This window comes from Mustela nivalis (assembly GCF_964662115.1).
Source record: "Mustela nivalis genome assembly, chromosome: 10".
NCBI lineage: Eukaryota > Metazoa > Chordata > Mammalia > Carnivora > Mustelidae > Mustela > Mustela nivalis.
The window spans coordinates 36416925-36438834 of NC_139029.1; the positions used below are offsets into that span (position 1 = coordinate 36416925).

Sequence of the window (21910 nt, forward strand, 5' to 3'; positions counted from 1 at the left end):
CAGGATTTGGATTTATTACTCTGAGTGGGGCCTAGGGACTAGGATCGTTAAAAGTTCCCTAAGTAATTCAGGTGTACAGCTAAGTCTGAAGACCATGGCCCACTGGAGGGGGCAGCCAGCAGCCCTGCTTGGCCATCAGCTGGAGTGTGTTTGCACAGGTCCTTTCCCACCTCTGGCTTCAGCTTCTTGTGAATGGAACTGGGAAGGGGGGATTTCATCTTTGCATTCCTTCCGGCTCGGAACACGTGTGGTTTTCCCAAATCAAACCAAACCATGGCCTCCTTAGTCTGACTCTAACGCCGCATGGGACAAACACAGTCTAATGCTCCCTACAAGGTTAGCGCTCAAAGTTTCAGAGCTGAGTCACTAAATGTAAAGGACTCAGAATGATCTAGCAATGAACTAGAGGTGTTTCTCTTTTCTGGCTCCTTTAACAACTCAAACCTCATTTGCTGATGTTATCCTTTAAAAAAAAATAGGATTTTGACTTTGACATTGCCATTTATGTTGTGTTTCTAACGAGTCTATCGAGGGTGGAAACGGCCTCTGTGGGGAAGGAGGGGAGGCAGCTGGTAATGAGCGTACTTCCTAAGGGTAATGAGAGGCTCTGCCAAAAGTCCTTGTCTGCAGCAAGACCTGTAGGTCAATCACATCATGCGGTCAGGAGACCTCTCGGGAGAGGTCCTGGTCTGAGAGACCGCACACACACCCCCAAACTGACGGCAGACTGGCAAGAAGCACTGTTCAAAGACGACTGAAGACTGGCTTGGAAAAGACGGTGGGCACACACAGACAGAAAGACAGAGGTCGGTCAGTAGCACTTCCTCCTTCACCAATTACTGACATTTTACAATCATTAAAAAACAAAAACAAAAACGAAACAACGCAGCAATACAGCCCACCCACGAACGCCAGTAAGTAACAATCCTGCCGGCCTCCTCTGCCTTGCCTTCCTTCTGCTCACACGATCACTCGGATCTCTACAGGCCTGCGATCAGATAACCAGATCCACCCGGCCTTCCTGTGCCGCAGACCTCAGGATTGCAAATCTGCTCACAGCGCTCGGGAAGACAAGCAGCCCTGGAAGTGAGATGCACTGCCTGGGGCCACCTGGGCAATACAGATCTGAGGTCAAGTCCGGCCTTTCCTCCTCAGTCTGAACTGCAGGTGAGCAGTCTGGGTGCCAGTTCAGGCATGCGGGTGACAAGTTTCCTGCTGCTCCCAGCTAGGCCCCAAGTCACCTCCCTGGATGGCACTCTGAAACTACCCTCACAAGCTTCCTCATGTAAGGGAAAAAGAAGGAATTTGAATTAAATTAAATTCAGAGTCAGAAAAACTTCGAGAAGGAAGACAGCTTCCGTTTTTCAAAGATCTCTGCTCTTTTCTACCCTTGGCCTTTCTTTTCTATAATCTATGAATTTATTATTCTTAAAAGAGAAATGACAGTCATTTTGCCAAAGTTCTACTAGGTAAGGGGGGGGCACTAATATTTTTTGAGGACCTGGACTGTACCCTCTATTTAATCCTCATAATGACCTTAAGAGATGGAAATAGGTTAGAGGTTTTTATTGTTTTTTTGTTTTAAAGATTTTATTTATTTCTTTGACAGAGACAGATCACAAGTAGGCAGAGAGGCAGGCAGAGGGAGAGGGGGAAGCAGGTTCCCTGCCGAGCAGAGAGCCTGATGCGGGGCTTGATCCCAGGACCTTGAGATCATGACCTGAGCCGAAGGCAGAGGCTTTAACCCACTGAGCCACCCAGGCGCCCAGGTTAGAGGTTATTAATCCCACTTTACAGACATGAATCCAGATCAGAAGGACAAAATTACCTTTCCTAAGACATACTAGCAGTAAATTTTGGGATCAAGATTCAAACCCAAATCTGTATGATGGCAAAGCCTGTTACCCAGACCTTCCTGCTGCTGCCACTGTCACCGTGGTGACAACGTGATGACAACGTGGTGGCAACGTGGGGGAAACATAGCCTATCTATTGCATCGATATTCTACTGGGTTTCTTTTTCAGCTTTCCTCTGTATCGGCCCAGACACTTCCCTTGCTGGCCCCCCACCACAGGTTACTACTGCAGATAGGAAGCCAGAAGAAGCCACGGGTTGGCTTTCTGCCTCCAGTCCCTGCTTCCTCCAACTCCCCGTATAACCACTGCCAGGATCAGTTTCCCTAAAACACGGCTCTCCTTCTTTGACTAGCTGACTTCCAGAATTTCAACCGTGTTTCTGTGTGACCCCTCTAGAATCTTGAATGGCTCCCTACTTACTATCACATCAACCCAATCTCCTTAGTCAGCTGTAGAGGCCCTCTAGGATTCTCTTTCTATTCAACCTCCTAGCCTTTATTCCCCTACTATGGCCATCACGATGATGTTCTCAAACTCCTTCTCCTCCTTCTAATTTTAGTGTGCGGTAACACAAAGACGGGCCCTGGAGGCTCCAGCCCCGGGTGTGAATCCTGACCCTGCTATCTACTAGCTGGGAATGTTGGGCTAGCCACTTTTTCTCTCTAAGCATCACTTTCCTCAGGTGGGGAAGAGGCAGAACACCACAGAATTCATCGAGCTGTTCTGACGCTTATATGACACAACGTGAATCAGATGTCAGGAGGACTGCATGTGTGCCGTTATTCCCTTTGCCTTCTCCGCCCCCCAACTCCCTCCCACCCTCAGCAGTGTTTCCGCTCAGGCCTTTCCCCTGTCCAGAAATGAATGCCTTCTCCTATGTCTTCTTAAGCCTGCTTATCTTTCAAGCCCCGGTCCCCGATCCAGGAAACACTCTTTAATTGCTGCAGAGCGAAGTTCTATCCCCTCTGAATTTCTAGCCTACTGTGAGCTTCACCATCTGATTCAGCCCTTCACGGTACATCTCCATGGGGACGGGGTGAAGCTTTGCCCCTTCTGTCCCCTTCCAACTGATCAGGACTAGTCTGAACACAAAGCAGTAAGAAACTGATGGGCATATTTAATATGTTTTAATGGCACAGGCTTTCAGTTCTGATGAGCTGTTGTTTCTTAGAGGAGAAAATACTTTCTGACGTGCACTTGAGTACAAGGCCAGCTTTAAAGCACAGAAAGAAATGGCTCTGGGTAAGACCAATCACAGGCATGTGCTGGGACAAGGGCTCCTTGGGTTAACAAAGCCCAGGGTCACCTGAAGCGAGGCCCAGCTTTCAGAGATGCAGCAGAATAGACTGGAAAAAACACTGGCCTAGGAACTAGGAGACCTGGCTTGCACTTCCTACCTGCCTGTCTCTAACCCATTCTAAAATTACAGAGGAATCCCTTCTCTGGATGTGTTTCCCCATCTATGCCATGTATAAATTAGACGATTTAAACTTTAATGGTCTTTGCAGCTTTGTGATTCAATGAGTTTCTGAAATAAAACATCTTAGACAAAAAAACCAAAAACAAAAACAATGAACTTTATCAAAATCAAGGTAACTTTTGTGGCAAGCCCTATTCACATAAAATATAGTTCGCTATTTGACCAGAATGTTAGCCTTATGTGTCAAGGGAGGCTATTAAAAATACGGCGCCTGCTAGGATGGGACTTGATCAAAAAATGGCTTTGTAAAATGTTTTATAGGACAAAACTAGTTTCCTACTAGGAAATGGATCCCATTCTAATGCTCTAGGCTTTGCAGAGATTAAGGCTTTTGTTCATGCAGGCAGAGAAAAGAAAGGGTCAGAAACGCTAGCAGAGCCAAGAACAATGAGGATACAGGGAACCCTGCTCAAAGAAGCTGCCATCCATTGCTAGTCTGTCTGCTTCCTCTCCTCTCTCTTCATAAATTTGCTCTGCTGAGCTACCAATTAGTTGCAAACAAAAGTCAGGTTAGCTTTACAGCAACATGTCAGCAATAGCTAATGAAAAAACAAAATTGGCAATTTCAAGATTTATTGTGCAACTCCTGTAAAAACATTAAATGAGGTTTGAGAGACCCATTTTCTGGAAATGGAAAAATGATACCTCTGCAAAAGCGGCCCCCATAATGCTCAGAAACTATCCGTTAGTCTTCAAAGGAAGAGAGAAATAGATTTCTCTTGGAAGCTATCTTAAGAAAAGGACTCTAGTCACTCTACAGTGTGGTATCACTAAAAAGAAATCAACACACACAGAACAGTCCTTTCTTTTATCTCCAACTGAGGAAGATTCACCCAACTTAGCTACACAGTTGGAGTCATTAAAGGCCTACGGAGAGCAATGATCCATCCTAGCTCGTGAAGATGGAGACCCTGAGGCCCAGAAAAGGGAAGGACCCATCCAAGCAAGGTCACACAGAAAGCACAGAGATAGAGCTCTACTCGGCATTCAGGCTCTGGGCTGCCTAAATCCATCCTGTCATGCCATCTGTCCCCTGCAAAGCAGACTTTTAAAGCCTGTGGGCTGGAGCAAGTCAAGAGAGAGGGGCCAATGACCCAGCACACCAGTTCTGCCTCCTGGGGTGGAGGTGAGGGGTGGGGTGTGGGGAGGCAGTGCTCAGTGGGAGATGAGGGCATGACAGCCTATCCAAGACAGCCCTCAAGACTAACACATTTCATTTCCTCAGCTGACAATATTTGCTTTTTGCCTCAATCTGGCCAGTTGCAGGGATGTATCTGGACAAACCCAAAGAAAACAACCTTTTCTTTCTCAACAGCCCACTGGGGAACAATACTGGATAAACAGAGACCTTTTGAAGCACAAGGCGGCAAGAAAAACAGACTGACACAGATGATTCTTTGGGGGAGAATGAGAGGTGATGTCTGTAATGTATGTCATGGTGGCAGAAATAGAACTCTAAAACTGAATTTGACTAGTGCCTAAACAAAGGGCTCCAATATACTTCTTCCAAGATGAATCCATTTGGAGGTTAGAAGGATGTCAGAACAGTTCTCTCCCTTGCCCAGCTGCTCTATCATGTGACTTTAAGACCTTCCAAGGCTATTCCATTATTTTTCACCCCTGTACCAATGTAACTACTAATAGTGCTTAAGTTTTCTTTCAAGATTTTTTCCGAGGGTCTTACAAGAAAATCTGAGGAGTTATATGTGGGCTGACCACTGCTGAACATACAGCTTGGAAACAGCTTCGGGACAAGGAGCACGTCTCATTTACCAGCTTATCCTCAGCATCTAGCAGAGGGCTTAGAACACGTAGATACTTTGTAAATGGTGAATGGACACACATTGAGTTATCTGTCAATCAGAGATTTCGTATCTAGTACACCTTATAAATTTTATGTATCTGGTTTTATAGGTGGATAGGACAAGTTTCATCAAACTGCTATGCTTTTTAAAATCTTCCTCAATACTAAGCTATTTTAAAATGTCAGTTTAGTTTTTACAGTTACTTTGGCCCAGTATTTAAGAAAAAGGGGAGGGGGAAGAGAAAAAGAACAAGTCCCAGTACAGCTCCACGAGTTACAAAACACGATTCTGGAAATAGTTACTCAGGCCCGGGCCAGGAGGCCAACTGGCCAAGCTGTGGCGCTGGAAGCTCCCACCATACTCTCCATCGTTACTCTAGCTAACAAACACTTGCAGGGAACGGATAGTGAGCTTGAAACACTACCTTGCCATTGTCTAGGATATACTTGTCCATGACAGGTGCAGGAGCAGGGTAATAGGACGACGTATTTGCTTCCTCACTGAAAGTGCTCCGTAACTCCGGCTCGGGCTCGAGACATTCTGACTTTACTTTTTCCAAGTCAATGGCGGGACCTAGGCAGTTAAGAAAAGAGATCTGTCTAGAACTCCAAGGAAAATAAAAGGCAAATATTTTTAACTACACATCTATCAGCACATAGTGGCACAAAATAAATAGGCTGGCTTATTTTGTCCATTGGACTACACTTAAACCCAGGCTTGAAAATAATATGAGGTATGAACGTCACAAAGGAAAAGGAAGAAAACTGGAAGACAAGAATGAACCAGACTCTAAGTACAAATGAGAAGTGGTCTTTGAAGGTGTCATTGTCTGAATGGAAATGCAGGGGACTCAACTGCCTGCTCAGAAGAGAGGTCCTGTTAAGACCAGGGTGGAGAAGGGTGGGCATCACTGTAATATGCAAATTGCATATTTGTGAAGAGCCCACCTCTGCAGCCTCCATGGGAGTGGGCCACGGCCAAAGAAAGGAGGTTAGGGAAGCAGTGGGGAGAAATGCAAAGACGTCCCCCTCCCTAAGACCTAGTATCTAGCTAGACAGAAGCATTTCAACCAAGAAATTAAAATACAATACAGATTAAGCTTCTGATTGCCTGATCTAGCAGCTACCCTGATTTTTATTTTAATGCAATCAACACAAATTACACGCAGTTTAAACAGTGAAAGGAAGCTGGATAAATGGTGGTTTCTAAGGGGAGTATTTTTTTCTTCTCCATTAGCGTTTAAAAATGATGTACTATTTTTTAAATCACCTATTGTGTCTTGATTACCAAAGGGCAGAGAAACAGGATGAAAATGAGTAAATAAGGCCGAATGACTTGATTAACTTTTACAGGAGAGCAACTCCGAAGGCCAATAGAGAGCTCAGCACGCTGGAAATGCTCCCCTGGCAAACCTTTCAGTGGTTGTTCAGGCTCAGGGTTTTAGCTATTGCTCTCACGGGTCTCCTGGGCCATGCCTATACCTTAAGTAACTGATGAATATCATGGTCCAATCTTCCCTTATCCTAACCAGGTGCATCACTTGGTACAGAGCTCTTTATACATCAAAGCCCTAATGAGCTAGTTGCAATTCTATGTTCAACCGCTATATCCTAGACTTTGGCTGGTGGTAGAGACGGTATTGGTGATTTTGTTACTAAAATTCCTCATGACACGGCTTCCTAGAACAAGACTATCATTCCTGAGTTGCTGGCAGCTGCCATCTGCAAGACAGAATCTCGGCAGTCTCCAAGGATGTAAGTGTGAGCCCTGCACAAAACAGAAGGCAACGTGGCCGGGCAGCAGAACCGTGCTGATGGAAATGCATGGCTCATCTTGGAACAGTCAGTTTCGGTGCTGCGCCTGGCTCCGCTGTGTTTTAATTGCGGGGCCACAGGGGAGTGACCTGTAGATGCAGAAGGTGGCAGAGTGAAGGACAGACAACATCCTGATTGTTCTGATGGCAGCTCCTAATGCTGGGTCATCTATTCAAGAGCTGGGCTCTTCTCTTTGTCGCCAGCCCCTGGCACCTAGTAGGTATTCTCTGAATGTTTGCTAAATAATAAAAGAATGACAACAATGAATGAAGAATTTACAGTTTCAGAAGCAGATGCCAAAGTTTCTCCTCTCTCTGTGTGAGATCTCAGGTTGAATTTCTGAGATAAAACTCAAGTGGAACATTTGATCTTTTCTTAGATCAGGGAAGAGGTAATTATTTCAGTTTCCCCTAAAGGGCATGGCCCAGTTGGCATCTGAGGTCTCTTCCTGCTCTGACATTCAGCAACAGGGAAAAGGGCTGGGCTGAGAGGAAGAGGTCCCCGTAGCCACTGGCTCACAGATCATCTTTGGCAAGATTGTGTCTTTCTCTAAAGCCTCTTTTTCCTTCTATGAAAAGATGGTGGACAAGAGAAGGACTCCAGTTCAGCTCTGACTTCAGTCTGGTTCTCTCCCGTCCATCTCTAACACAGCTGCCAAAGAGATCTCCTTGACTTAAGACCTAAAACCGTGTCCTTCCTTGCTTAGCACCTTCCTTCCTAATTACCCTCAAAACGATGTCATACATTGTAGCCTTCCTGAGGCCTAGAATAGCCAGCCTCCTCTCTACTCCTGGTGCTCATTTCTTGCTTCTGCCCAGGACCCCCGATGCTGTGTCGTCCCAGCCGCCATGCCTTTGGAAGTGCTACTGTCTCCTCCTTGCATAAAGCCACATCTCTCTGCCATGGAGCTTAGTATGTCCTCTGTAAGGCCTTGCTCTGGTCACTACTGGGTGGGGGCAAGGGGGAGAGATGCCTCTGTTTTATAAATACTTCCAGCAAATTCTGTTTGCAACCATCTGCCAATCTGTCTGTTGTCCACATTAGACTGTGAAGCTCTCTGGGGGCAAAATTTTACTTTCTTTGCAGTCTTGGCACCCAGAACAGCACCTGGCACACAGTAGGTTCTCAATAAATCCTTCATGACATGAGGGGAGAGAGCTGTGGGGGAGGAGGGGATTTAGGCAGGCTGGGGCAAAGGTCCCGAAACAAAGCCCTGCTGCTGAGTTGAGGAGCGTGGGGGTACAGGTGGAAGTGGGTGGGAGCTGTCTTTAGACTTCTGTCACCTTTCTGGCAGCCCAGGAAGTAGAAATTAGGCTGTCAAACAGATCGGAAAGAGCCAGCCGGAACAGATGACTCAGAGGGCTACAGAGGGACATATAAGGGACATTAGGAGTGAGGGCTGAGAGTCACTTTTCGGGCCCCATCCCCTGCTGCTCCCTCCCCCCAGCCAAGTCAGACTCCACTCCAAAGTGCCAGCCTGGCCCTCTCCCCCCACAAACACCATTCCTTAGCAGCTTCGCAGTCTGTGCTTGCGGCGATCCTGCTGTCCGACCACTCTACCCCACAGATGTCCACCCAGCGAAACTCCACCAGGCACTCAAGGCCTGACTCAAATGCCACCTCCTCCATGAGGCTATTCTATCCCTTCAAAAGGGGGGTATTATTCTCTCCACGCCTTGGCTTAGAATTAGGAGTCAGACTGGAATTTAAATTCTGGATTTGCCGCTTAACTGTTTAGGGGGAGGCGTAAGCTTCCTCAGGTGGAGGAACTCTGCCTCTCACCCCCAATAATCAGCAGCACTCAGCTGTTTCTGTGTCTGTCTCCCCCACTAGACTGTGAGGCCTGAGGGCAGGCAGAGGCTGTGTCTTTATTTCAGAGACCAGGGCTCAGCGCAGTGAGTGCCTGGTTCACATTCTACCTTCAACAGGTAATTTCCACATGAATAATTACTTAACCTTTCTGACCCTGTTGACTCACCTGAAAGATGGAGCCACAACAGAGATCTGGCAAGACTGAAGATTCAGTGAGTTGACGATATATAAGAAATGAGCACTCCAGAACGTGGCACAGAACGGGCACTGAGGAAACACTGCTCCCCCGCATGGCCCCTCCCTCACACACACGTTATCCCTGGCTACTCTGTCAGTCCACCACTAAACCATGGCTTTGGTGCACACAGAGCAGGTCCTGGCACCCCCACGGCACACCGTGCCCCCCTGGGCTCGCGTGCTGGTCTCCTCGGGAATCACAGTATTGGGATCTTCTGGCTTTCAAGGAAAACTGTTTCCTACCATTCTCCCTCAGCACCATTTAACACCCAGAGGCTGCTTCGCTTCTTCAGCACTGGTTCCTCAGCCTCAGCCAGGAGGGCAGATCAGCCAAAGGCATGCCTCGGGAAGGGCTTCTCAGGGGACTTGAGTAGGAATTACAGCTTCATGACCTTAGACGAGGCATCTCCCTCTCTGTGCCTCCGCTTTTCCTACCTGCAAAGTGGGGATTGCCCATAGCCACCACGTAAGCTGGTGATGCCTCGGAAGAGCCCAGCACAGAGACAGGCGCAAAACAGAGGCTCAGGAAGTGGCAGGTGAATGAAAGGACGACTGGATCCTTAAAATGGGGTGTTCAGTATTACAGAATCCAAAAGAAAAGGACTAAATAGCATGCGATTTCTTTGGGGAGATGAGGGGAGAGCCTCTAGTGCTTTTAATTTAAGAAGGAGGGGAGAAAAAGATTTCATTGCGAATTTTAGTCGGCTCTACTACTAACGATGTTGGCAATTTACATCTCATTACAACAAATGCCTCAGATTGCTGTTTTGCTTTTAAAAATTTCTGAGGCATTGTTCTCTTCAAACACATGTGACCAAATTAGCCACAATAATAAGCACTTGCATGAAGAGACAGCATTGTAAGATCTGGTGCAGATATTTTAGGCAACAAAGGAACTTTTTTCATGTTGTGGGAAGAGTAGGAATTAAAAAAAAAAAAGCCTTTTGATCCACTTCGGGTTTATTTTGGGGAAAATACACCTTCCATGGAGAGAAACCTCTCAGCTGGGTAAAGGAAGCTTTTAAAAAAGTATAAAAGGTAGTACTTGTCTTTTCATTCAGTCATTCAGGAGCCCATTCAATACACAGTCCCTGCTGGCATCCCAAGATCTAGGCCCAGTGAGGCACTGGGGGCCCTGGAGAAAACACAGTTGTCCCAGTTCTGCAGAAGTGGAGGCTTTTATGTGAAACTCCATTACTTTGCATACAAATAGCTGTGATTTGATAGACAAGCACTGGCTTTAGTTAGAAAACCTGGTATAAGAACAGGTTCTGTTACTTATTTTAGTCTTTAAGCCCCAGGGGCCCTTTCCATAAAATGGGAATCATGGCACAGAGTAAGGGGCTTATAAGTGTTTGTTGGCCCAACGAATAAATGAAATTATATCACTCTGTTTTTGTCTGGCTTACATTAGACTAATGATGTTCTTCCTGAAAACCTTTCTAAAAAACGTTAATGCTTGTGTGACCTCCAGGAGGTTCAGAAGTCATCTATGTCCCCAAAATACATGTCTATGTTTGAACACGAAATACCATTTCTGATTTCTGCTGAAACAGAAAGACTAATAATATTAGATTTTTCTTAAAATGTACTAAATCATTTCATTTAGTACTTTTAGTATCACTCCTGTCAGTGAATAGGAAGTTTCTCTGCTACAGGTGTCATTCCAGTTTCTTTCTAAATGCAAAGTGAATCAAGTCAACATTCTTAACATGCATTCAGAACCGCTACTGTGCACAGAGGCAGGCTGGATTGGGTAGAAGAATGAGGATTCCACTCTGTTTACAAAGACCTGAGCCCAGGAATAGCTAGGTAACAACAAAGGAGGTACACAAGAGCCTTAGAAAGAGGCAGGGAAGATGGCCCAGAGGTAGGTAGGTGGGCCCTCCTCTGTGGACCCCATCACTGTTTCTCAAAAGGCATCAATCAGCTGCTTTCACCTGCTATTGTCCCTGTGCTTCTGTTTCTTAGCTGCATTATGCCTCCAGTGAGGGCCGGGACAAACCTGGTCTCATTCTCTCAGTGAGAATCTGCCTGAGCATCTATGAAGTACTAGCCTTGGGCTAGATTGACCCTGAATGGTTGACAGCCCAGCAGTGACAGAAGGCAGGCAACAGATCAAGGGTCAGGATAAAGACCTGGGGACAAAAGCCAAGGAGGGGATGCTCCACCTGGAGGAGACTTAGGAAGGCTTCAGAGAGCTAGCCACACACTTCTGTGCTGGGGTTTAGAGGACTGATGGGCAGGAGCTCACTGGGAGTGAAGGCCTCTCAAATAGTGAAGGCACTTGGCACATAATCAAGGCTCCATGACCAGCCAGAAAGTGGGCAGCATGATGATCTGTAAAGGGGCTGGGGACGGAGGGGTCACCACCAACTTGGTGACCCTGGGAGGATTTAGGGAAGAGGTGGGCTCTGACTGGAGCACTGATATGTGATGAGGTCTGGGGAAGGTGGAGGGATGGTCAGGTAGGGGATGGGGTCACAGTAAGCAGCGGTTCTTTGGGTCCTTCTCCCCCTCCTTCCCCATTTTCCCAGCACCTTCTGTGACCAAGGGCTGGGGCAGGCTTTGCTGGGCAGAGGCAGGAAAAGCCGGTATTGCCTGAGGTACCAGACTGGACAAGTTCCTGCTGCTTAGCTGGATGCCCCCAAAGTGGGGTCCCCTCCTCAGGAGTCAAACCCACAGGGCAGCAGAGCTGGAATGGACCTGTGAGCCGTCTCCATGGGGCAGAAACCCAGCAAGGAGTGGCAGGAGTGAGCCTAGGGCCCCAGTCATGGGGGTCAGGGTATTTTCCCCACTTTGAGGAACTGTAGCACCCATTTCAAATGACATATTTGCTCCTCTCTGAGGTGACCAATACCTACTGAATGTCTTCTTTGTTCTACTCCCTACACCAAAATCTCTCGCTCTTTCTTCAATCTTTGTAGTACTTTTCACCTTGATGTCAAGTAATTATTTGTTTCACATCTCCTGGCTACAGTGGAGAAACTCCAAGGGCAGCCTTGGTCTTGTTTACGATCTCCCCAGCACCCAGTACAATGTCTCTGGCATACAACAGTCATTAAACATGTGTTAAAGTAAAAGAAGTTAATCCTCATGGAAGTCCTGCAAAACAGATCTTATCATCTCTGTAGAGGCTCAGAGAGGTAATGTGCCAAAAGTCTCACAGGTGGTGAGGACTCAGATTCTGGGCTGTTGGATTCTAAAGCCTTCCTCCTTCCACTGCTCTCCACCTCCTAGCCAAGGGCAGGTTTCAGATTTCAAAGGCTTCTCATGTCATCCTTTCTCTGTGGGACTCTCAGCTCATCTCTGACCTTGGGGAGTGGGAATCCTTAAAGAACTCCACAAGGGGGCAGTGGCAAGGAGGGGTGTCCCGGGGATTCATCTCACCTCTAGCAGCTCTGAGCCTATACTTTGCCAGCCGGTGGGCAGTCAAAACTGGGCTGGTTCTTCATCTGTGGTTCTTCCACTTCCCTTCCCACCCAACCATCTGGGCCCAGAGAGCATCCAAACGGCAGGAATGTGCAGAACAGCATGAGTCCGCCCCACCAGACATGTACTTCCTCCTTGCTAGCTCTCCATCATGCAGTCCAGCCAGAAACTACTCGAGAGAGCCAGCTTCTCTCCAAACTCTAAATCTTTGTTCAGGCTGTCTTGCTGCCTGAGATCGTGTTCACTTTCTCTTCATTTGGATAAACCTAACGAGTTCCTCATGTGCGGGCCTTCTCCAGCCACCTTCAGTACCCCTGCCCAGTCACCTAAGGAGCCTTCCTCTGTATCCTCTCCCAACACTCTGGGAGCCCAGGAGTATAGCAAAGCTCACACTGTTTCGCACCTGTCGGCTAATGACATCGGGACTCTTTAAGGCAGCACCAGGGTCTTAGCTGCCTGATTTCCCCGGGCCAGTGTAAGGGCCTGGAACAAAGGAAGAGTCTGACAAATGCTCCTGCACAAAACCATTTCCCTACAGTCAGAGCCACCCAGTAACGGAACGGACTGCACTAGAAGGCAGTGAGTGAGCTTTCTGTCTCTAGAGGGATGTTACAAGAGGTAGGATGATCACTCGGCAAGGAGGCTACAAAAGGCTTCTTGTCCCGTGTGGATGCTGCACCAAGTAAGTTCTGGGGCTCCCCACAGGACTAGCATGCTAGAACTCTAAGAATTACCTCCAACCAAACTCAGCTGCCTGGAACAGTAACAGAGGGTGTGGCCAGACTCTGGGCCCCGCTGAACCAGGCAAACCAGACTCAGTCCATCCATTCATCTTAACCCTCTGTTGCTTCATGAGGATGGATCTGTTCAGATTCCACATGGCTTAGGCATGTCCTGTGCCATCTCTGGTCCTCAGTTTTCCCATCTATAAGATGGGGGTGAAGGTTGGATTGGTTTCTTATTGAAAGAGGTAATTTCTATAAAAACTTTCAGAATTTTCTGGTTGGCATTTTGAGATCATACAGCTTGTTAAGGCTAAGAAGAAATGGTAGCCTCTTAAATTAGGCACGTTAATATTCCATCCAATAGTCCCCGAATCCACTGTAGCACATAAAGGAGGTTTAATTCATGAAGGCAGAGGAGACACAGCCACTGTAGAAACCCAGGGCCAGATGCCTGTGGGATCAGTCTACCTGGTGTATGGAAAAGTGAGACAGGCCTCAACTCGAAACCTACTTCTACCATCCCCTGAATGGGCAACCTCAGGAAAGATACGGCATCTGAGCCTTCTCTCTAGGCCTCAGCGGATGATCTTATCTATCATGGAGGCTGTTTTATATATGACAAGCCCCTAGTGTCAGGCTTAAATCAGGTATTCAGAGAGGCCAGCCTTTCCCTGTAAAGAGCCCTTTCCTTTTTTTAATTTTTTTTTTTAATTTTTTCCAGTGTAACAGTACTCATTGTTTTTGCACCATACCCTGTGCCCTCTCTAATACCCACCACCTGGTTCCCCCAACCTCCCACCCCCTGCCCCTTCAAAACACTCAGATTGTTTTTCAGAGTCCATAGTCTCTCATGGTTCACCTCACCTTCCAATTTCCCTCAACTCCCTTCTCCTCTCCATCTCCCCATGTCCTCCATGTTATTTGTTATGCTCCACAAATAAGTGAAACCATATGATAATTGACTCTCTCTGCTTGACTTATTTCACTCAGCATAATCTCTTCCAGTCCCGTTCATGTTGCTACAAAAGTTGGGTATTCATCCTTTCTGGTGGAGGCATAATACTCCCTAGTGTATATGGGCCACATCTTCCTTATCCATTCGTCTGTTGAAGGGCATCTTGGTTCTTTCCACAGGCTGGCGACCGAAGGAACCCTCTCCTACCTCCATTTGCTCTGACTGGCAAATCCAGCAGAGAACAAGCCTTTCCACCCCCAGCCACACCAAAGCCAATGACCATCAGGCAAAGTACCGTTCTACAGGGAAAGTACATTCTTGTTCTGGCAGTGGAGAAAAGCCCAGCAACTCCTACATGTTCTAAGCTACCCAAGCAGGCAACAAAGGGACAGCCTGGAGTTGTCCCTCAGCACCAACCCCATGGCTCTGGAGAAACCAACTCCAGAGAGAAAGAGGAAGGAGGCTCCTGGATGGCCCTGCCACTCTGAAATCTGTTCTTAAAATCATCAAGGAGGAATTGTGGGTAATCTTTCAGTTAATGGTGCAAAGAGCCCTTCAAAGTAGAAGATCACCCATATCTTTAGGAGAACCAATTCCACTTCTCACCACTGGATCTTCTCCTGCCACCCGAGTTGAGGAGGCATGGCGCACAGTTGTTCTGGCCCCACTCCACCACTCACGGACGCAGCTGTCAGCTCGTGGACCTCCAGGGCCTCACCTCTGCAATGGGGATACACAAGCCTGAACTGACAGGATGGCTCTCCCCTACCCTTTGTGGCCTCCCTCAGTGCCCAACTTCTGTAAGCGCTCCTGCTGATAGGTGAAAACGAACTGAGGCTGTAGGAGACGGAAAAGCATCCTGTGGTGAAGGTGCCCCGGGAGAGCCCCAGCAAGGAGGAAACTGAGCCATAAACAGTGACGGCTGAAGGACTGAGGGGGTCAAAAGGAGTGGTGGTTGAGGACTCCTGGTTGAGGACTGGGGATGGGAAAAGAGAATTCTGTTCAGGAACAGTGGGTGGAGGGAAAATTCTATAAACTACAGACCAGTGAACTTGAGCTTGAGGCCAGGCAAAGTTGTAAAATGGCCCATTTAAGAATGATTTCTGAGGACTTACCAGAGGAAGCAGAAATCTCCAGGAGGCATTAGGGGGTTGACCAAAGATTTAGATATGCCAAGACAACCTTACCTGTGCTCTGTGGCAGGACAATGACTCTATATGCCAAGCATTACACAAATATTATCCCATGTACATCCTCCAATGATCCTACATCATATGCTGGACCCACTGCACACTTACTACGTGCCAGCCCCCGGACAGAGATCTTCTCATACATCTGCTCACTTACTCCTCATAAGAACTATAATGGTTGGTACTCTCATTGATTCCACTTTACAGAGGAGGTAACTAAGGCCCAGAAATTTAAGTAACTTGCTCAAGATAACAAATTAGACCATGGAAAAGTCAGGGTTCAAAACCCCAGTACTTCTGACCTCGGGCCCATGCAGGCCCTTAATCACTAAGTAGGCATTAAAGATAGCCATTTTACCAAGGAGAAAATAGAGGCTGTGAAGGGCTCAGTCATTTACTTGAAGTTGCACAGGTACTGACCCAGAGAGCTGAGATTCAAATTCGAGTGGTATCTGTTGCCAAAGCCCAGGCTGCCTCGGCATAGGGGAAAGTCAGCAGGAAGCACTTGGCTGACATTAGCTGCCTTTTCAAAGGCACCATCAGAGACCTGTGCTTAAAGAATCTAGCTCCAACCGCAAAGGATTTTAAAGATCAAAGCTGGTATTTTAACGGACCTTGGACAGAACACAAGGCATGAGCCCAGAGGGGACCAGAGGCGATAGAAACCCAGCTCTAAAGAGCCAAGACAGATTTACAGACAATGGCTTTCCCCTTCAAATTTTCAACCAGCCTGTGATCTGGCCAACAGGGAATGTGAGCTCTTGTTTTTGCTTCTCCTCACTCAAATGGGAATAATCCTCTTTAGCTGGCCTCACAATAGGGCTATCGCAATAATTCGATGACATAAAAATGTCAAGGTGCTTTCAAACCCGTGGTGTCATGCATGTGTGAATTACCATTATTACGCTCATTATTATGTCATTACGCCCTCTTTTGGGTAAGGATCCATCATCTGCCTCCATTCCCTGACAAAGCACACCCCAAATCTAAAACCAGTATATTCCTCCCTCCTGCAATGATAACCCTTGTTTTGTTCTCCTTGGTGTCGTGCTGTGTGCACGTCTGTGCTCCCCACTGGACTGTGTATCTTGAAGGCCGGGATTATGTCTTCCTCTCCATTATTCCTCACAGAGGAATAAGTCCAGCTTTAGCTGGACTAAAAAAAAAATCACTTGAATCACACCAAAATGGATATAACTATCTAAGAGGCACTTCTGCTAACACTGAGAACAATGTCTAAGCTTTTGTCTTTGACATCTACGGACAAGGAATGTAGCCGAAGAGAAAGCAAGAGGGACCATGGAGTCTCTCTCGCACACCACAGCTCCCCTTGCAACTGGCTTTCCAGTGTGCCTCCCTTCAAGCCCCTGGAGCTCTGAGTCTGCTGCGCCCCAGTTCAATAAACATGGCTCCAGTGCTCTAACTTGTAAATGTTTAAAAACGGGACCGTCTTGTTTGTTTCTATATGCCGAGCACCTAATGCAGTCCTGGCACAAAGGATGTCCTCGGTAGTAATTGGTGAATGAATCAACATAATGAACATATGTGCAGGTAAATATCAGTTGGACTGTCCGCATGCTTTCTGGGTCCTCAGCATTTACTTCCTTGGGAGAGGGTGGGCCAAAGAGGGCACAAAAGAAAAAAGATCAGCATTTATTAAACATAATATGCTTTATGCCCACAGGGCTTTATTCTTGACATGTGCTTCCTCACTTAAGTTTGACGCTGTCACAGAGGGCCTGAGAGCAGAGACGCTCAGGGGGAGAGTGGGGCTCCTTCCCCTCAGCAAGTGACTAAGTCCCTCTTTGTTTCCCATGCTCCGATCACAGAAAGGAAAGTTCTGTTTCACAGAGATGTCTTCTGTGGGGAGTGGGGAGCTGTACCATGGATGGTACAGCTCAGGATGTGCTCTCAGAGGACACATAAAGCCAAGAAACAAAGAGGGTCTTAGTCACCTCCACATCTGTGACAATGAAGTCCAAAGGTTAAAGAAGGCTGTGCAGGTGAGGGCCCAGAGAGAGTCACATAGGACCAGGTGTCAGGAGACCTCCCCGGAATGGGCCTGTGACGCTGTCTGGGCTTGTCTCCGCATTAGCAGCCCCAGTCCATTTCCTGGGTAAGCTCTTTCACCTCTCCAGGACTCCATGCTCTAGAGAATCTTTCCCGTTAAACCCCGCTTATGTGTATTTGTGGAATGAATGAAAGCTGAATTATTAAGGGCACAAATGAAGGAGTGAGCCATCTAGGGAAGTCTCGGAAACATCTTCTCATCCTGTTTTGCGGCTGTCCTCTTGCCTGTTAGCCCCCGACCTCCACCAGGAGCACTGTTACAACTCCTGGCGGCTAGAAGGTCTGCTCATCACTCTGAGGTCCCCATTGGGCTCAAGGGGTCAGGCTCCTGCTCTCTGCTCCTTCTCATCCACCACCTGCAGGATCACAAGGACTGGAGAGTCAGCAATGATGCTTCCAGGCAGGGAGGGAGCCTTCTTTTTAAAACTGAGCATTGGTGACCTATTGACCTCTTTTGCCTCTGAATCTGCCTGTTATGGTGTAGATGATCCAGCACCCCAGCTGGACAAAGACAATTGAGCTGTACCCCCAGGCAAGGTGGATAGGAGAATATGCAAGGAAGGGCCTCTAAGAATAATGCCTGAGTTAGGCCTAGGGGGCCACGGATGGTACAGCTCAGGATGTGCTCTCAGAGGACACATAAAGCCAAGAAACAAAGAGGGTCTTAGTCACTTGCTGGCTCTTTGCCATGTTAGCAGTGTCTTGATGATGTGCACAGATGAGGAGCTATTACAGCAGGGGGTGTCTTCCCGGACTCACTAAGAGAGTTCCACCTTCAAAGGCTAAGCTAGCCACCCACCCCCTTCCAGGACTCATCACACTGCATTTCAACTACATGCTTACATATTTACCCTCATCACTACCCACACCCCAACTTCAACTTCCAGTGTCTTAGACTTCTTTGTGTCTCTCCAGGCCCCTAAGCTCAGAAAGCATCTGGTCAATGTTGGCTGACTAAGTTATAGTATGTATATGTATACATATCACCCTTGGATAACAGAAGACCCTGACAGACATGGAAGTTAGTTAACCTACCAAGACTTTACAGTCAATTATGGTTAGGAGGACAGAGTTAAAAACCAAACTGGGCCCCTGCCACTAAATGGCGTGAAAAAAAAAAAAGCTGACAGTTAAGTGGGCACCAACCAGAATGCCAGGCACCATGCTAAGAGGGGTATTATTATTTCCACTTGACAGATGAGAACACCAAGGGTCAGAGAGGTGCTCTCTGCCTCAATTGCTCCTCACTCTCCCCATGTACTCACTCAGGTCTGAGTAACAAACATTCACCCTTCAGGTTCCAGCTTAGATGTCATTTCCTTCAGGAAGTCTTTCTTCTCCAGTCCCCCCAAATTTGGTGGATGCCCCTCTTCTGCAGTCCCACAGCCCCACGTGCTTTTGTCCTTCTGGCAACATTTACGCCTTGTGTGGTCACTAGTTGGGTCAGTGGCTATCCCCTTCATCAAACTCTGACCTCTTGAAGGTCAGAGGGCAAGGGCTATATCTTAAACATATCAACCTCTCACCACTAAGCAAAATGCCTAGCACATAGCAGAAGACCAGTGAATAACTGTGGAAGAACAGAGGGAAGGAGGAAAGGAAACAAGGAAGAAAGGGAGGAAAGAAAGTTCCCAAAGCCAGAGTTGGGAAGTAGGGAAGCTGAATCCAAGCTTGGCTGATTCCGAAGACTAGACTATGTCTGTGAAAACATACAAATTCCCCTCAGGGTAGAAACCCTTCTGTTATTTTCTTATGGACTTGTCTTAGAACTTGGCACATTATCATTCTCCAATCAACAAGTGCTAATCAACAGACTTTAAGCTCTCACAGGTCAGGGATGGTGAGTGTAGTGTTCTAGGATGCCCACGGCCCCCTGCCCATAGTCGTGGGTGCTCCACACACACTGGCAGCCTGAGCTGACTCCCATTCAGCCTGTCCACTATGAAGACAATGGTGACTGAGCAGGGAAGAGCCCACCACTGGTCCTCATGATGGCAATCAAGGCCTGTGGGGTAGGAGAGCCTAGGAAGTTCAAGACACTGAAACTATGGCTGAGGTCAAGTTAGTCTGTTTTTATGACTAAAGAGGCACGTAATGATGCAAAATGCAGTGTCTTATTGCCCCAGAGGTCCAGGAGTTTGGTCCAGGTTTCTGGATTTTAAGCCCAGTTCATGATCATACAAAGCAGGGAGTTTCCCCAGGAGTTGAGACAACGGCGTGGGGAGTTTTTGCTGTTAGTGTGCTTTTTCCCCACAAGAATTTTACAAAAGGTGTAGCATACAAGGTGCAGTGAAAATAAAAATTACTCATTTGAAGACGAGGAAACACTTCTTCTTTCTGAAAATTTCAATTCTCTCCCTATCCCCCATCCCAACTCCAAGACCAACATAGCTTCTGTGAAATTTTGCAGTTAGGGCTTCCTTTTAAGATTTTTATTTCAATGTTGAATTTTAATAACTCTTCAGATTGCCTACCACATGTGACCTTTACTGCCACTTCACACCTCTACAGGCTATGACCTGGGAGAAGGGCCAAGACCAAGGCCGAGTCAGAAAGTGGGGAAACCACCGGCTTAGATTATAAGGGGACTTGGTCTGACGTGAGTTCTGTATCTGCCTCCCCAGTGGCTCTGGGTAAGTCCCATCCTCAGTTTCCTTCTCTGTGCCAAAGGCATGGAAAACCTCTCAGCTGACTACCTGAGCCATTCTGAAGATCTACTGAGACACTGTCTCCGGGACCCACTCTAAGATATAAAAGACAGCTATGAATATAAGTGAGGTAGGGTAAGAGCACATCTACCTAAGCATCAAAGCAGAATGAATGAGGCTTTACATAGAAATCTATTATCTGATAACAGAAACCTTCCTTCTTGAGTGCAAAATTATATTTGATTCAAACTTTGGGAATAGAACTTGTGTGTTTCTAGACTAGATTGCTCCCATTTTTAAGCAAAAAAAACCACTGGCACAGGCTTAGTAACGATTGTCCTCTGGGGATGTGGTGGCTGTGAACCCTGTTACACTGGTTTCCGCAATAGTGACTGGCCTCTATCTTTTACAATTCTGGAGTCTTGTGTTCTGAGAGTGTTTCTTTCTTGTTCTCTCTGCGAGGCAGTCATTTCCCCCTGCTGTCCAGGCTGCTGCCTTTCAAATTTCCTGATTCCTGCTTCCAAACCACATTATATGAGAAAACCCAAAAACCTGGTTTGTTAATATCGCTTGCAGCATTAAGAGCCTCTTAAGTTCTTCTACGAGGAAACCAAAGGAGTTTTCTACATCTTTATGTTAATCCTCCTAAGGTCATGTGCCTCTTGCTCAAAAGCTCTTTAGTGTTTTTCATTCCTTCCCAAACAAGTCCAACGTTCCAGCTGGCCTGGTTTTCAAGGTCTTCGACCCCTGTCCTCAAAGCACACGTGCAGTATCTCTTCTCAGCAGGCTCGGGGCACTCTCCCACCCTCAGGGGCTGCTGCCCTCTGCCTCCTCTCCGGCCTTGAGATATCCCCAACCTCCAAGGCCTGCTTCAAGGACCACCTCCTTCCTGACGTCTCCCTCAGTTACAAACAACCTCTCCAAACTCTGAACTCTCATTTTATCCTCATGCCCCTTATGGTATTTATCGCTTTCTGACTTAACTACACTCTTTTAGGACCATGTGTAGCTCTCTTCACGTTCCTGAAACTGCCCTGGAGAGGTTTCCTTCAACCCCTGGGACCGCCTCTTGCTGAACGAGTGCAGGAATGAGTGGTGGCCCCGGTGCTCTGCGCCACACTTCTCCATGTTCCCTACCGGGTTCCAGGTAGCTGAGGCCACTGCCCTCAGAAGCTCCTGTCAGACTCCCTGCCAGAGGGGGTGGCTCTACCTTGGGGGACTGCTGAGCGAAGTGTCTGCCCTTCACTAGCCTCGAGGGCACTTGGCCCTCGTGTCCCTCATGCCCTCCCTGGAGAAGTGCTGCACCAAGCCTCCCCCCGCACCCCCGCCGTGTGGAGTGGTAGGTGGCCTGCCGGGGCACTCACCACTGCCAAGCCTCAGGAGCAGCACGTCCTGGAGCCTCCGGTTGAGGTCCCGGAGCTCCTTCATTTCCGACACAAGTGCCCCGTACTCCTTGAGCTTCTTGGCCTGCTGGACCAGCTGCCTCCGAGTCCGCTCCAGCTCCTGCTGGAGGTGGCGCATCTCCTCCTGCTGCTGCTGGTAGTTGCGCAGCAGCTCCTCATACAGAGCCCGGGGCACGACGGCATCCTCCAGACTGTCCATGTCCTCCATGCCCGGCGAGGCCTCCACGAAGACCTCCTCCGGACACGTGCTGTGGCCCAGGCTCAGGCCGTTCTGCTTCTCCAGCCGGGCCACCACGGCCTCAATGCTCTTATGCGCCGCTTCGCTCGGCTTCCGCCCCTCGGGTCTCTGTGTAGGACAACGAGAATCAGTTCAGGCAAGGGCAGCTGGGACTTTCTTGGACTGCGGCTCAATATTTCCCCAGACAATCCTAGAATCACAGAACCACAGAACATCAGTGCCTGGAGAAACCTGTGCAAACACTC

General features: G+C 47.8%; 2 protein-coding genes and 1 long non-coding RNA gene across 9 annotated transcripts in view; 1 reads left to right on the forward strand and 2 right to left on the reverse strand.

Moving 5' to 3' along the window:
- The window catches only part of LOC309843112, a 1054942-nt gene that overhangs the window by 552935 nt on the left and 480097 nt on the right, over nt 1-21910 (forward strand). The gene's annotated exons all lie outside the window — the stretch shown is intronic.
- Nucleotides 1-21910, reverse strand: part of AGBL4 (AGBL carboxypeptidase 4) — a 1624959-nt gene that overhangs the window by 204820 nt on the left and 1398229 nt on the right. The gene's annotated exons all lie outside the window — the stretch shown is intronic.
- Nucleotides 1-21910, reverse strand: part of BEND5 (BEN domain containing 5) — a 48235-nt gene that overhangs the window by 8761 nt on the left and 17564 nt on the right. For all 3 annotated transcript variants that reach the window (XM_082688348.1, XM_082688350.1, XM_082688349.1), the window contains 2 exons: nt 21389-21773; nt 5566-5714 (listed from right to left, as the gene is read on the reverse strand). In XM_082688348.1, the coding sequence (XP_082544474.1) occupies nt 5566-5714; nt 21389-21773 (534 nt within the window). The remainder of the gene's footprint in view (nt 1-5565; nt 5715-21388; nt 21774-21910) is intronic.